This window comes from Eubalaena glacialis, chromosome 19 (assembly GCF_028564815.1).
Source record: "Eubalaena glacialis isolate mEubGla1 chromosome 19, mEubGla1.1.hap2.+ XY, whole genome shotgun sequence".
Classification (NCBI taxonomy): domain Eukaryota; kingdom Metazoa; phylum Chordata; class Mammalia; order Artiodactyla; family Balaenidae; genus Eubalaena; species Eubalaena glacialis.
The window spans coordinates 26,178,744-26,191,894 of NC_083734.1; the positions used below are offsets into that span (position 1 = coordinate 26,178,744).

General features: G+C 37.1%; 1 protein-coding gene across 5 annotated transcripts in view; it reads left to right on the forward strand.

The window, feature by feature from the left end:
* The window catches only part of TRIM37 (tripartite motif containing 37), a 114,864-nt gene that overhangs the window by 61,266 nt on the left and 40,447 nt on the right, over positions 1-13,151 (forward strand). For all 5 annotated transcript variants that reach the window (XM_061176384.1, XM_061176387.1, XM_061176386.1 and 2 more), the window contains 4 exons: positions 999-1,113; positions 2,009-2,227; positions 3,589-3,725; positions 9,934-10,019. In XM_061176384.1, the coding sequence (XP_061032367.1) occupies positions 999-1,113; positions 2,009-2,227; positions 3,589-3,725; positions 9,934-10,019 (557 nt within the window). The remainder of the gene's footprint in view (positions 1-998; positions 1,114-2,008; positions 2,228-3,588; positions 3,726-9,933; positions 10,020-13,151) is intronic.

The following is a 13,151-nucleotide window of genomic DNA, read 5'->3' on the forward strand; positions in this document are numbered from 1 at the left end:
ATCATTTTATAATCTTTTAGGTTTTCTTAAATTATTCACTAAGAGAAATATCAATAATTTGTTCCTGTTTCACACTTTAACCAGAGAGGATTGTAAAATTATTCAAATACCAATTTTACCAGCCTGCAAAAGAGCCATTTTTTATGACCTTAGTCATCTCTTTATTGGAGTCATAGTAATGTAAATGGAGTTATGTTCAGCTGTCTAACAAAGGTAGGGACGGGTTTTTTTTGCTTTAATAAGTATTAGTTTTTTTAAAGTACAGATAACTCTGAAGAGATCAAGATTCTATCGTGTATCCATTTATATGCTTTAATATATAGAGATACTTGTTTTTTTCCTGACCCTAGCTGAAATATGCCATACTGTGATATATGGAGAGTTTTGATTTTAAACTGCTATCTGGATGGGGTTGGGAATGTAGGTTATTCAGAGCATGTAACTCTTTGAGGGACAGTAAAGCAGTCCTGGGTAGTTGACCCTTTACGTGATTTTTTTTTTTTTTTTTTTTTTTTTTTTGCTGTGGAGTAGGAAATATGGGAACGGGAGATAGAAAAGGAATGAAAAAGAGCAGTGCCTAAAACAAACTTCGCCTATTTTACTAGGGTCTGACCTAGGCAAGAAAGGAGAAGGAAGGCATTAGCTGTCTCCTTCCTGCATAGTATGGTCTTCTTCTTCCCAGCTTATGATCAACACTGTATTTGAGCTAGATTATTATAGTAAATATGTTTTAGTAGATTAGTTTGGAAGTTTAACTGTGATGTGTAATGTTAAATACAGTTTGAATTTAGACAACTGACTTTTCAGAACCATATGTCATTATAATTTGTGGACTACATATATAAATGGCAAATACCAGGAGCCCTGAGTTCTGAATTTTGGCCTTATAATGTAATCAAGTAAACTTAAAATTCTAGAATTTATAGTTATAGATTTAAGGCTTGGTTCATAATATTTTACTGTTTGGATTATTTTTCATGTGCAGTTATTCTTTTAAGGTTTCAGGTTCGTTCACCAACTTTCTTTCAAAAATGCCGGGACCAGCATTGGTATATTACTCAATTGGAAGCTGCACAGACTAGCTATATCCAACAAATAAATAACCTTAAAGAGGTAAGCAAAAAAACGTATATTTTGGTTTTAGTGTTTAATATTGTCTTACCGGCGTATTACATTTGTAATTAGATTTTGGATATTATTGCTGTTTGTAATTTTGTAGAAAAATCCACTTGTTCTTTATTCTCACTACCTTTGAACCTCTAACTCTGGACTGTCCAATTCAGTAGCCACTAGCCACTAGCCACATGTGGCTGTGTAGACATAATTAAAATTAAAAATTCAGTTCCTTAGTTACAGTAGCTAGCTTGTATTGGGAATTGCAGATGTAGAACATTTCCATCATTGCATAAAATTGTATTGGGCAGTCTTCTCTAGTTGAGGCAAACTCTGTGTTTCTCTCAGTGACTTGGGTATTTCTCTTCCCCATGCTGTTTTGAATTTAGAGGATTATAAGCTATGGAACAATTGAATGTTGCCCTATCTTGAAGTCTCACTATTGTTGAACTGAGCGCTGGGGAGGATCAGATTAATGAATTTTTATTTTACAATGGTAAACTAAATTATGTAAGGAATGTTTCTTTCTACAAGTGGATATGGGGATGCGATGAGAAGTTTGAAGTGCTGAGAGTGGTTAATATATGAGAGAGGAAAAGATGAATATTTTCAAAAATTTTCATGTTAAGTTAAACTGCCTGTATTTACTACGCGGTTTGCTAATTGTGTAGCTTGGGCTAGAAATGAGAAGAAAGATGAAAATAAATTGGGCAGTTTTTCTTTGTCATAGATTTTTCCATAAGCAGAAGTCAGGAAGGTATGAGATAGATGATTCAGGAAATGGTTTTATGAACATCTGGATATATGGTTTGTTTTTTTTTTTTTGCTTGAAATAATTTTACTGTACAAGTGGAGGACTGCTTATGACTCTGTTTGTGTTGTTTTGTTTTAAAAGAGACTTACTATTGAGTTGTCTCGAACTCAGAAATCAAGAGATTTGTCACCACCAGATAATCATCTTAGCCCCCAAAATGATGACACTCCTGAGACACGAGCTAAGAAGTCTGGATCATGTGCTGACATGCTTCTCCAAGGTGGTCCTACTACACCTTCTGTAAGAGAGGCCAAGGAGGATGAAGAAGATGAGGAGAAGATTCAGAATGAAGATTATCATGTAATAATTAGACCTATTTTAGATTCATTTTGTGTTTGAAAAGAGAAATGATATCATGGTTTCCAACATATGAGAGGGGGAATCAATGTGCTGAAAATCTTGTCCACTTATATTTTCATTATTAGTGTATGCCCTTTTGTAACTGTTAATAAGTCAGAAGTTGTTGCATCAAAATTATTTCAGGGTTCTAAAAATTAATTTATTATAGAAAACTGTACATTCTACAAAACAAACTGTGATGTACATTCTAGAAGCTGTGTAAGTTGTGGATTTTTAAAATGTGTCCTGGGGCTTCCCTGGTGGCGCAGTGGTTGAGAAGCCACCTGCTGATGCAGGGGACACGGGTTCGAGCCATGGTCCGCGAAGATCCCACATGCCGCGGAGCAACTGAGCCCGTGTGCCGCAGCTACTGAGCCCACGTGCCACAGCTACTGAAGCCCACATGCCTAGAGTCCATGCTCTGCAACAGGAGGAGCCATTGCAATGAGAAGCCCGCGTGCCGCAACGAAGAGTAGACCCCACTCACCACAACTAGGGAAAGCCTGTGCCCAGCAGCGAAGACCCAGCGCAGCCAAAAATAAATAAATTTTTTTAAAAAATCTTAAAAAAAAAAAAGGTGTCCGCTTTCCGTTCACTGAATCTAGTTAAAGTACCTTATCATTGCCTATGTAGATAGGATGATTTAGGTTTTGGGAGATAGCCAGGTTTTGTCCCAGCTAAACTACAACTGGAATGAGATTTCAAGAAGTGTTGTTATTGTTTAAGGTGAGAGAGAGATGGAGAGATAAGCTTTTTTTGAGGCTTCAGGTATATGTTATAATGAAGGAGCCAGTGGGGAGAAAGATTGAAAGTAAGGTCCAGGTATTAACAAAACCATTTATTTAAGGAGATAATAGAGGTTGGAATGGATCACTCAGGTGAAGCAGTTAACCTTTGATAGAATCAGTTAAAGGTAGGGTGGAGTTTGCAGGTAGGGCAGCTGAAAGTTGTGGGCATTTATGCTTAATAGCCAATATGTTTTTCTGTGTAGATGGGTGACAGGGTTTTATAATCACGTTGAGGATAATAGAGGTTAGATAGGTCTCAAGGAGTGATGGTTTGAAATGTTACTTTGTGAGGAAGCTGATGTGGACTTTATGAAGCATTTCTAGTCATATCGAAGGCCCAGCTGACACTGGCAGAAATAACTTATTAGTGGTACCAGGTAGTGAGGTTATGTGAGTTATCTCTGCAGGGCGCAGCAGTCTAGGCACAGGAGCGGAGAATTCTGATGATTACCTTATTCTTTGGTGCTGGTGCTTGGGCCATGGGCTGAGTCAAAACATTTGAGATAGAAGTCTTCTTTCTTTGCCTTAATCTAGCATGAGCTTTCAGATGGAGATCTGGATCTGGATCTTGTTGGTGAAGATGAAGTAAATCATCTCGATGGCAGCAGTTCTTCTGCCAGTTCCACAGCAACAAGTAACACGGAAGAAAATGACATTGATGAAGAAACCATGTGAGTGTTTCACATTAACTACCAGTATAAATCATCTAAGTGGTAATTATTAGAAGCATATTAAGTTAGGCCTAAAAGTGTGGATATTAAGGATTTTTTTTTTTTCTTGATCTACAGTATCTTATATAAATAAATAAAGGAACTTGAAGGGAAGAGTGAACTAATTTCCTCCCTCTCATCTCTGGGTTCCAAACTGAGTTTTAGTTTTTGCTTTAGCTTTTAATTTTGCAATTATTTCATATTTAAGAAAAGTTGCAAAAAAATTAACAGAATTCCCGTATTTCCTTTGCCCAGATTAATTCCCCAAATTTAATATTTTGCTTTGTTATGTTTCTTTTCTCTCTCTCACTCTATATAATTTTTTTGTGAGACATTTGAGATTAAGTGAATATACTTCTCATGTGTACTTCTAAAAACAAGTATGTTTCTTATGTAATTTCAGTACCATTATCAAAATCAGGAAGTTAACATTGATGTAATGCTATGATCTATGACCTTATAGAAATTTTGACAGTGATGTCCTTTGTCTGGTTTAGGATCCAATTCAGGATCACATGTTGCTTTTTGTTAAGACTCTTTAATCTGCTTCAGTCTGGTTCGTGTAGTCTTTTTTTTTTTAATTTGTTTTTCATGACTTTGACACTTCAGAGAAATACAGAGAGGTTATTTTGTAGGAAGTCCCTCAATTTGGAGTAGTCTGATATTTCCTCATATGCACTTTTGGCAGGAATAAGACAGAAGTGATGATGTAGCTTTTTCAGCGCATCAATATGAGGGGACAGTGGAGGGCGCATGTCTTCAATCTGTCCCATTATGGCTGATTGATTTAGAATACTTGGTTAAGGTGATGTCTGCCAGATCTCTCTACTTTTCCCCTTTGTAATTAATAAGTATCATGTGGGGACATATTTGGAGACTGTAAATATCTTATTTCTTGTTGTACTTTAGTCCACTAATTTTATCATTCATTGGTGATTCTTGCTTGAACAAGATTACTGTGTTGATTGCTGAATGATGATTTTCTAATGCCATTATTCCTTCTACGTTTATTAATTGGAATTCTAAGGAAGAACTTTCCCCTCTGCCCCATTCATTAATTAACTAATTAATTTCATTAGTATAGACTCATGGAGTTTCATATTTTTAAATCATTTAATCCACTTACTATCATAATTTATTGCTCAGATTGTCCCAGATTTGGCCAGTGGCAGCCTTTTAAAAACTCCTGTGTCCTTTCTAGATGTCCTCATTATTTTATAAGCACTTTCTTATTTTCTGGCACTACAAGACATTCCAGGTTCATCTTGTACTTTCTCTGTCCCAGCCCTGGCACCAGCCATTTCACAAGAGTCAGGTGAGAGTTTTAAACCCCCTATTTGACCTCACCCCCATTTCCACAAATTAGCTCCTCAAAAATAGACCTTTTTCATTTAATGTTCCCTCTTTAGCATACGTGGCAAATTGCGTAAAAAGGTTAGTTAAAATGTGAAGCCTTTAAGTCACCAAATCAGAAATCATTATTAGTGATATTTTTAAATATATAGAATAGAACTGATTAATTTGAATTGACATGGAAAATTCTTTTAGATGGTGATTCTATAAAGTGGAATCCACCTTGATAATAGCTTAAATATATGGTTCTATCTGAATTAATTCCTTTGACTGTTAGGTCTCTTGACTCTTTTCAAGGTAGTTTTGAGGGCAATTGGATTTTACGTAAAATTGGATTCACAGCATCTCATTAGATTGACTTTTTAATGCTTTTTCTACTAGAAGGTGTTTGATTATGTTCCCCTTATATACATACATCTACAATAATATCTTGATCCAAACTGTTTTATATAATTCATAGAAACAGCACAGTTAATCTTGAGCTAATTTGAGCATCTAGGGAATCATAAATTGTTAGCTCTTACAAATTAAGGTCAGTTCCTTGTACAGATGGGGAAATAGATACACAGTTGATTTGGATAATGGTTATTATAAACAGCTTTTAGTTAACTAGAACACATTTATCAAGTAGGCCTTTCTTCTCTTCCTCCACCTCAGTCTTTCTATGATAGTATTTTATATTTTCTTCCTGCTGTTTTTTTCTTTTTATTTTGAGGTAATTGTAAATTCACTTGCAGTTGGAGGAAATAATACAAGATCCCATATACCCTTTGCCCAGTTTTCCCCAGTAGTAAGTAACATCTTGTAAAACTATAGTACATCACAACCAGGATATTGATGTGACATAAGCAAGATACAGAACATTTCAGTCACCACAAGGATCTCTTATGTTGCTGTTTTATACCACACCCACTTCCCCCTACCTAACTTCCTCCCCTGCAACTACCCATGTTTTCCCCATTTCTATAATTTTGTCATTTAAAGAATGTTATGTAAATGGAATCATACAGTATGTAACCCTTAGGGACTGGCTTTTTTTCACTCTGCATAGTTCTCTGGGGATTCATCCAGGTTATCATGTGTATAGGTAGTTCGCTCGCTTTAATGTTGAGTAGTGGTCTGTGTTGTGGATGTACTACAATTTGTTCAACCATTTGCTTGTTGAAGGATATCTGGATTGTTTTCAGTTTGGGGCTATTATGAATAAAGCTACTGTAAACATTCATGTACAGATTTTCATGTGAACATTAAAGTCTCCATTTCTCTTGGGTAAATGCAACTGATGGATTGTATGGTAATTGAAAGTTTAGTTTTTGAGAAAACTGCCAAATAGTTTTCTAGTTTTTGCATTCCAATGAGCAATATATGCGTGATCCAGTTTCTCTAAATCCTTAGCAGCATTTAGTGTTGCCAGTAGTTTTTATTTTAGTCGTTTTTTTTTTTTGCTGCACGTGGGCTTTCTCCAGCTGCAGTGAGCGGGGGCTACTCTTTGTTGTGATGCGCGGGCTTCTTGTTGCGGTTGCTTCTCTTGTGGAGCACGGGTTCTAGGCGCGGGCTTCAGTAGTTGCAGTATGTGGGCTCAGTAGTTGTGGCCTATGGGCTCTGGGGCGTGTGGGCTTCAGTAGTTGTGACGTGTGAGCTTAGTTGCTCTGTGGCACGTGGGATCTTCCCGGAGCAGGGATTGAACCCATGTCCCCAGCATTGGCAGGCGGATTCTTAACCACTGCACCACCAGAGAAGTCCCAATTTTAGCCATTTTTGATAGGTGTGTAGTGATATCTCATTGTGGTTTTAATTTACATTCCCCTATTGGCTAATGATGTTGAACATCTTTTCATTTGCTTAATTTGCCATAGGCATATCCTCATTGGTGAAATTTCTCTTCATGTCTTTTGCCTATTTTCTAATTGGAATTTTTTTGATGGTAAAATCTACATAACCATTTCTCAGGGCAGTTCAGTGGCATTAAATATTCTTTTTTTTTGTCTGCGTTGGGTCTTGCTGCCTGCGGGCTTTCTCTAGTTACGGCAAGCGGGGGCTACTCTTCGTTGCGGTTCGCGGGCTTCTCACTGCGGTGGCTTCTCTTGTTGAGGAGCACGAGCTCTAGGCTCATGGGCTTCAGTAGTTGTGGCTCGCGGGCTCTAGAGCGCAGGCTCAGTAGTTGTGGTGCACGGGCTTAGCTGCTCCGTAGCATGTGGGATCTTCCTGGATCAGGGCTCAAAGCTGTGTCCCCTGCATTGGCAGGCGGATTCTTAACCACTGCGCCACCAAGGAAGTCCCAAGTATTCATACTGTTGTGCAGCCATCACCACCATCTATCTTCAGAGCTTTTTTCCATCTTCCCAAACTAAACTCTATACCCATTAAACAATAACGTTCACTTTCCCCCTAGCAACTACTGTTGAGTTTTGAGAGTTCTTTACATATTAGATACCAGTCCTTTGTTGGATTTGGATACATGCTTTGCAAATACTTTCTCCCACTCTGTAGCTTGTCTTTTCATATTCTTAACAGGGTCTTTTGCCAATCAGAAGTTTTTAATCTTTCAACAGTGTTTTGTAATTTTCAGAGTATATGTTTTACACATCTTTTGTTTAATTCATTCCTAAGTATCTTATTATTTTTTATGCTATTGTAAATGCAATTGACTTTTCTTTTTAAATTTCCTTTGTGGATTGTTCTTTTGCAACTACATGAAAATCCAGTTGACTTTTGTATCCTGCAACATTGCTAACTCGTTTATTAGTTTGAATAGATTTTTAATGGATTCTTTAGGTTTTTCTATATACAGTATTACATCTGTAAATAGATTTAGTTTTACTTCTTTTTTTCCAATTTGGGTGCCTTTTATCTCTTGTTGCATAAGTTCACTGCATAGAATGTTGAATAGAATTGGTGGTAGTGGACATTTTTTTTTTTTAATAGATTTATTTATTTATTTATTTATTTTGGCCTCATCGAGTCTTTGTTGCTGCACGTGGGCTTTCTCTAGTTGCGGCGAGCGGGGCTCTTTGTTGCGGTGCACGGGCTTCTCATTGCAGTGGCTTCTCTTGTTGCGGAGCATGGGCTTTAGGCGCACGGGCTTCAGTAGTTGTGGTACGCAGGCTCAGTAGTTGTGGTTGTGGCTCGTGGGCTCTAGAGCGCAGGCTCAGGAGTTGTGGCACAGGGGCTTAGTTGCTCCACGTCATATGGGATCTTCCCAGACCAGGGATCGAACCCGTGTCCCCTCCATTGGCAGGTGGCTTCTTAACCACTGCGGGGAGTGGACATTCTTTCTTGTCTTGTTCCTGATATTAGAGGGAAAGCATTCAGTCTTTCACCATTAAGTGTGATGTTAGCTGTGGGTTTTCCATAGATGCCCTTCTAGTCCTGGTTTATTGAGTGTTTTTATTATGAAAGGGTATTGGATTTTGTCATATTCTCCTTCTGCATCTATTCAGATGATCATGTAGTTTTTTTTTTTTTTATTCTGTTGGTATGGTGTTTTACATTAGTTGATTTTCAGATTCTAAACCAACTTTGTATTCCTTGGTTAAATTCTACTCTGCCATGGTGTGTAATTCTTTTTATGTTTTGCTGGATTCCATTTGAGAGTATTTTTTTATGTTCTTAATAGTGTTACACCTTTCTCTGTGGCTCTGTTTTTAGAGCCTGCTTCCTCCTGCAGGCAAAATCTCTGAGCCAGAGCTCTGAAGCTGGAGTGAGCACAAAGGTGTGCTTATTTCTCCCACTTTAGATGCTGACCCATTGTGGATCGGCGAGTTGGGGGCTATAACCTCAGATCTTTTCAGTTTGTCTTCTCAGGCCTGGGACTTCTACTTTATGAGTGAATTGGGGCAATGGGGATCTGGGCCCCAGTTACCTCAACATGCTGCATCCAAGGTAGAGCCTTGGGTCTGGGTAGAAGAAGGGAATCCCTACCTCTTGGCCACATACACCTGACTTTAGCCTCAGCCACAGGTAGCTGGGAACAGGATGAGAAATGCTGATGTCTTGCTCCTCCTGGGAATATAGCCCTTCTATTGGGGAGCTGTGGGAAGTGGGAGCCCTATGTTCTTGGCTGCACCAGTCTGAAGTGGAATATCTGTATCACTGAATGGGGTGGGGAGTGGTCTTGGTTCAAGTACCACAGACTCACTGTTGTTACCAAATTTTAGTACATTTTCTTGAGGAAATGTTTTCATTTGCTATATGCTCTTAGAACCATTTCCAGAGTCTCTAAATGGTTGCTTTAAAAAATAATTTTCACCAATGTCACTGGAAAGCAGATCAGTAGAGCTCCTCGTGCTGTCAGTCCGGGAACTGATTTTAAGACTTCTTTAAATACTCAAAACTAGCATTGATTAGTGCTATTCCGTATAGTACTTTGTCATTTAAAATAAGGTGATTGTGTTTTGATAGACAACACCCTCTTTTCTGAAATAGTATTTTAAGAAAATAGTGTTTAGTCACATACAGTAATTTAAACATCTTTCTTAACCTTAACGTGTACTGTGTTAAGCCTAATTTACTACCATTAAGTTACGAATTCTTTGAAGCTATAATCTCTTCTGCTTACAATGGTTCTCAGATTTTCTATTTTAAAAATTAAATGTTGCCAACGTATCTTGGTATTTTAAAAAGGTAGATTGAACATTAATAATACTGCCCATACATGTGATAATGACAAAAATCTTTTCCCTCAATTTTGTATTTAGAAATATTCTATTACTTCACAGGAGAAAGCTATACACAATTGTTACGAAGTTCACTGAGGTGTGACAAGTAATGTTAATTGTACTTACTATGTGGAATGATGAATTTTGTATATTCTTAGGTCTGGAGAAAATGATGTGGAATACAACAACATGGAATTGGAAGAGGGAGAACTCATGGAAGAAGCAGCTGCAGCAGGACCTCCAGGTACTGAGGCCAGGCCCCACAAGCTGTTCTGCCTTCTCTTTGCTCTTCTCTGAATGTATCATATTTTGATATGTGGCAGCCATTGCTCTACATGGTTCATGGTGTTAGAAGGACTATATTTTATGTATGGATTTTAGAGTGAATAGTATTTAAATAGTATTTAAAACAGTAATAATAGCTAAAATTTGATGTGTTCTTATGTACCAGGCACTGTGCAGAAGCACTTTATGTGTACCTTATCTCATTTGCCTATAAAATTCTTGGAGATAGGTCTTAATATTATCTTCTTTTTATAGTTGTAGAAACTGACGTGTAAAGGAATTAAGCAACTTGCTGTCTTTTCACAATTAAGTAAATGGAAGAGAGGAATTAGAGTTTTCAGTTTATTTGAATCCAAAGCTCATCATCTTATCTACTTTTATATACTTAACTGTCTTTTTACAATACATAAGTCTTACTTGTATATCTATCTCAATTATAAGAATAATCTGAATAGAATTGTTGAATCTTTGACTTACAAAGGACCTTTTGAGAACTCATTTTATATGTGGAAAGAACTCAGAGATTTAGTTGCTTAGATCACATAGGTAGTTGTTGGTATAGCCAGACTAGAACCTCACATCGTCTTCGTGGACCCAGTTTTTTGCCAAAGTACACTGCTCCTCCTAGGATAACCTTACTTAAATAGTAGATGTTTCTTTTGTGTTCTTGGACCTATTTAATTAAGCATGGGAATCTCGGCTAGAACAATTATCAGCTAGTTTGTACTGCTTCTACTTTACCGGTGCTGCGTTGGGTCTTAGTTGCGGCACGCCGGATCTTTGTTGTGGCACACAGGCTCAGTAGTTGTGGTGTGTGGGTTTCTCTCTAGTTGTGGCACGCAGGCTCCAGAGCACGTGGGTTTTGTTGCCCCGCGGCATGTGGGATCTTAGTTCCCCAACCAGGGATCGAACCCGTGTCCCCTGCATTGGAAGGTGGATTCTTAACCACTGGACCACCAGGGAAGTCCCCCATACTGTTTGGATGACTGTAGCTTTGTAGTGTAGTTTGAAATCAGGAAGTATGATACCTCCAGCTATGTTCTTTCTCAAGATTGCTTTGGCTCTTCAGGGTCTTTTGTGTTTCCATACAAATATTAAGATTGCCTTTGGTAGTATGGTCATTTTAACAATATTAATTCTTCCTATCTATGAGCACAGTGTATCTTTCCATTTGTGTTGTCTTCAGTTTCTTTCATCAATGTCTTAACAGTTTTCAGAGTGCAACTCTTTTATCTCCTTGGTTAGATTTATTCCTGGGTATTTTTTTCTTTTTAATGAGATTGTAAATGAGATTATTTTCTAATTTCTTCTTCTGATAGTTTGTTACTATAGTATAGATATGCAACAGATTTTTGTTTTGTATTAATTTTGTATCCTGAAACTTTACTGAATTTGTTGAAGAGTTCTAGTAGTTTTTTGGTGGCATCTTTAGGGTTTTCTATGTATAGTATCATGTCATCTGCAAACAGTGACAGTTTTACTTCTTCCTTTCCAATTTGGATTTTTAAAAAATTTTTCTTCTTGTCTAATTGCTGTGGCTAGGACTTCCAGTATTATGTTGAATAAAAGTGGTGAGAGTGGACATCCTTGTCTTGTTCCTGATCACAGAGGAAATGCTTTCATCTTTTCACTGTTGAGTATGATGTGAGCTGTGAGCTTGTTATATATGGCCTTTATTATGTTGGGATATGTTCCCTTTATACCCACTTTGTTTATAGTTTTTATCATAAATGGATGTTGAATTTTGTCAGAAGCTTTTCTTGCATTTATTCAGATGAGCAATTTTTATTCTGTAATTTGTTAATGTGGTGTATCACATTGATTGAGCCATCCTTGCATCCCTGGGATAAATCCCACTTGATCACAGTGTCTGATCTTTTTAATGTTTTGTTGAATTTTGTTTGCTAAAGTTTTGTTGAGCGTTTTTGTTACTACGTTCATCATTGATATTGGTCTGTAATTTTCTTTTCTGGTGGTGTCTTTGGTTTTGGTATCAGAGTGGTGCTGGCCTCATATAATGAGTTTGGAAGCATTACTTCCTTTTCAATTTTTTGGAATAGTTTGAAAAGAATAGGTGTTAACTCTTCTTTAAATGTTTGGTAGAATTCACCTGTGAAGCCATATGGTGTTGGACTTTTGTTTGTTGGGAGTTAAGTTTTTTTATTACTGATTCAGTTGAAATTTTATTACTGGTAATCGGTCTGTTCCTAATTTTCTATTTCTTCCTGATTCAGTCTTGGGAGACTGTACATTTCTAGTAATAATCCATTTCTTCTAGGTTGTCCATTTTATTGGCATATAATTGTCTGTAGTAATCTCTTATGATCTGATGTGTCTCTTTGTATTTCTGTTGTGTCAGTTATAACTATTTCTTTCCTTCTACTAACTTTGGGTTTTGTTTTTTTTTTCTTTTTTTTTCTAGTTCCTTTAGGTGTAAGGTTATGTTGTTTATTTGAGACTTTTCTTACTTCCCGAGGTAGGCTTGTATTGCTGTAAACTTTTCCCTTAGTATTGCTTTTGCTGTGTTCCGTAGATTTTTGGATCACTGTGTTTCTGTTTTCATTTGTCTCCAGGTATTTTTTTATTTCCTCTTAGATTTCTTCAGTTGTTCAGTAGCATATTGTTTAGCGTCCACGTGTTTGTGTTGTTTGCAGTTTTTTTCTTGTAGTTGATTTCTAGTCTCTTAGTGTTGTGGTCGGAAAAGGTGCTTGTTATGATTTCATTCTTAAATTTCCTGAGACTTGTTTTGTGGCCTAGCATGTGATCTGTCCTGGAGAATAATGTTCCCTGTGCACTTGAAAAGAATGTGAACTCTGCTGCTTTTGGGTAGGATGTTCTGTATGTAGAGATCTATATCTATATATCTCTATTAAGTCCATCTAATAGATGGACTAATGTGTCATTTAAGACCAGTGGTCTAATGTGTCATTTAATGCCAGTGTTTCCTTATTGATTTTCTGTCTGGATGATCTATCCATTGATGTAAATGGGGTGTTAAAGTCTCCTACTATTATTGTGTTACTGTCAATTTCTCCCTTTATGTCTATTAACATTTGCTTTATGTATTTAGGTGCTCCTACGTTGGGTACAT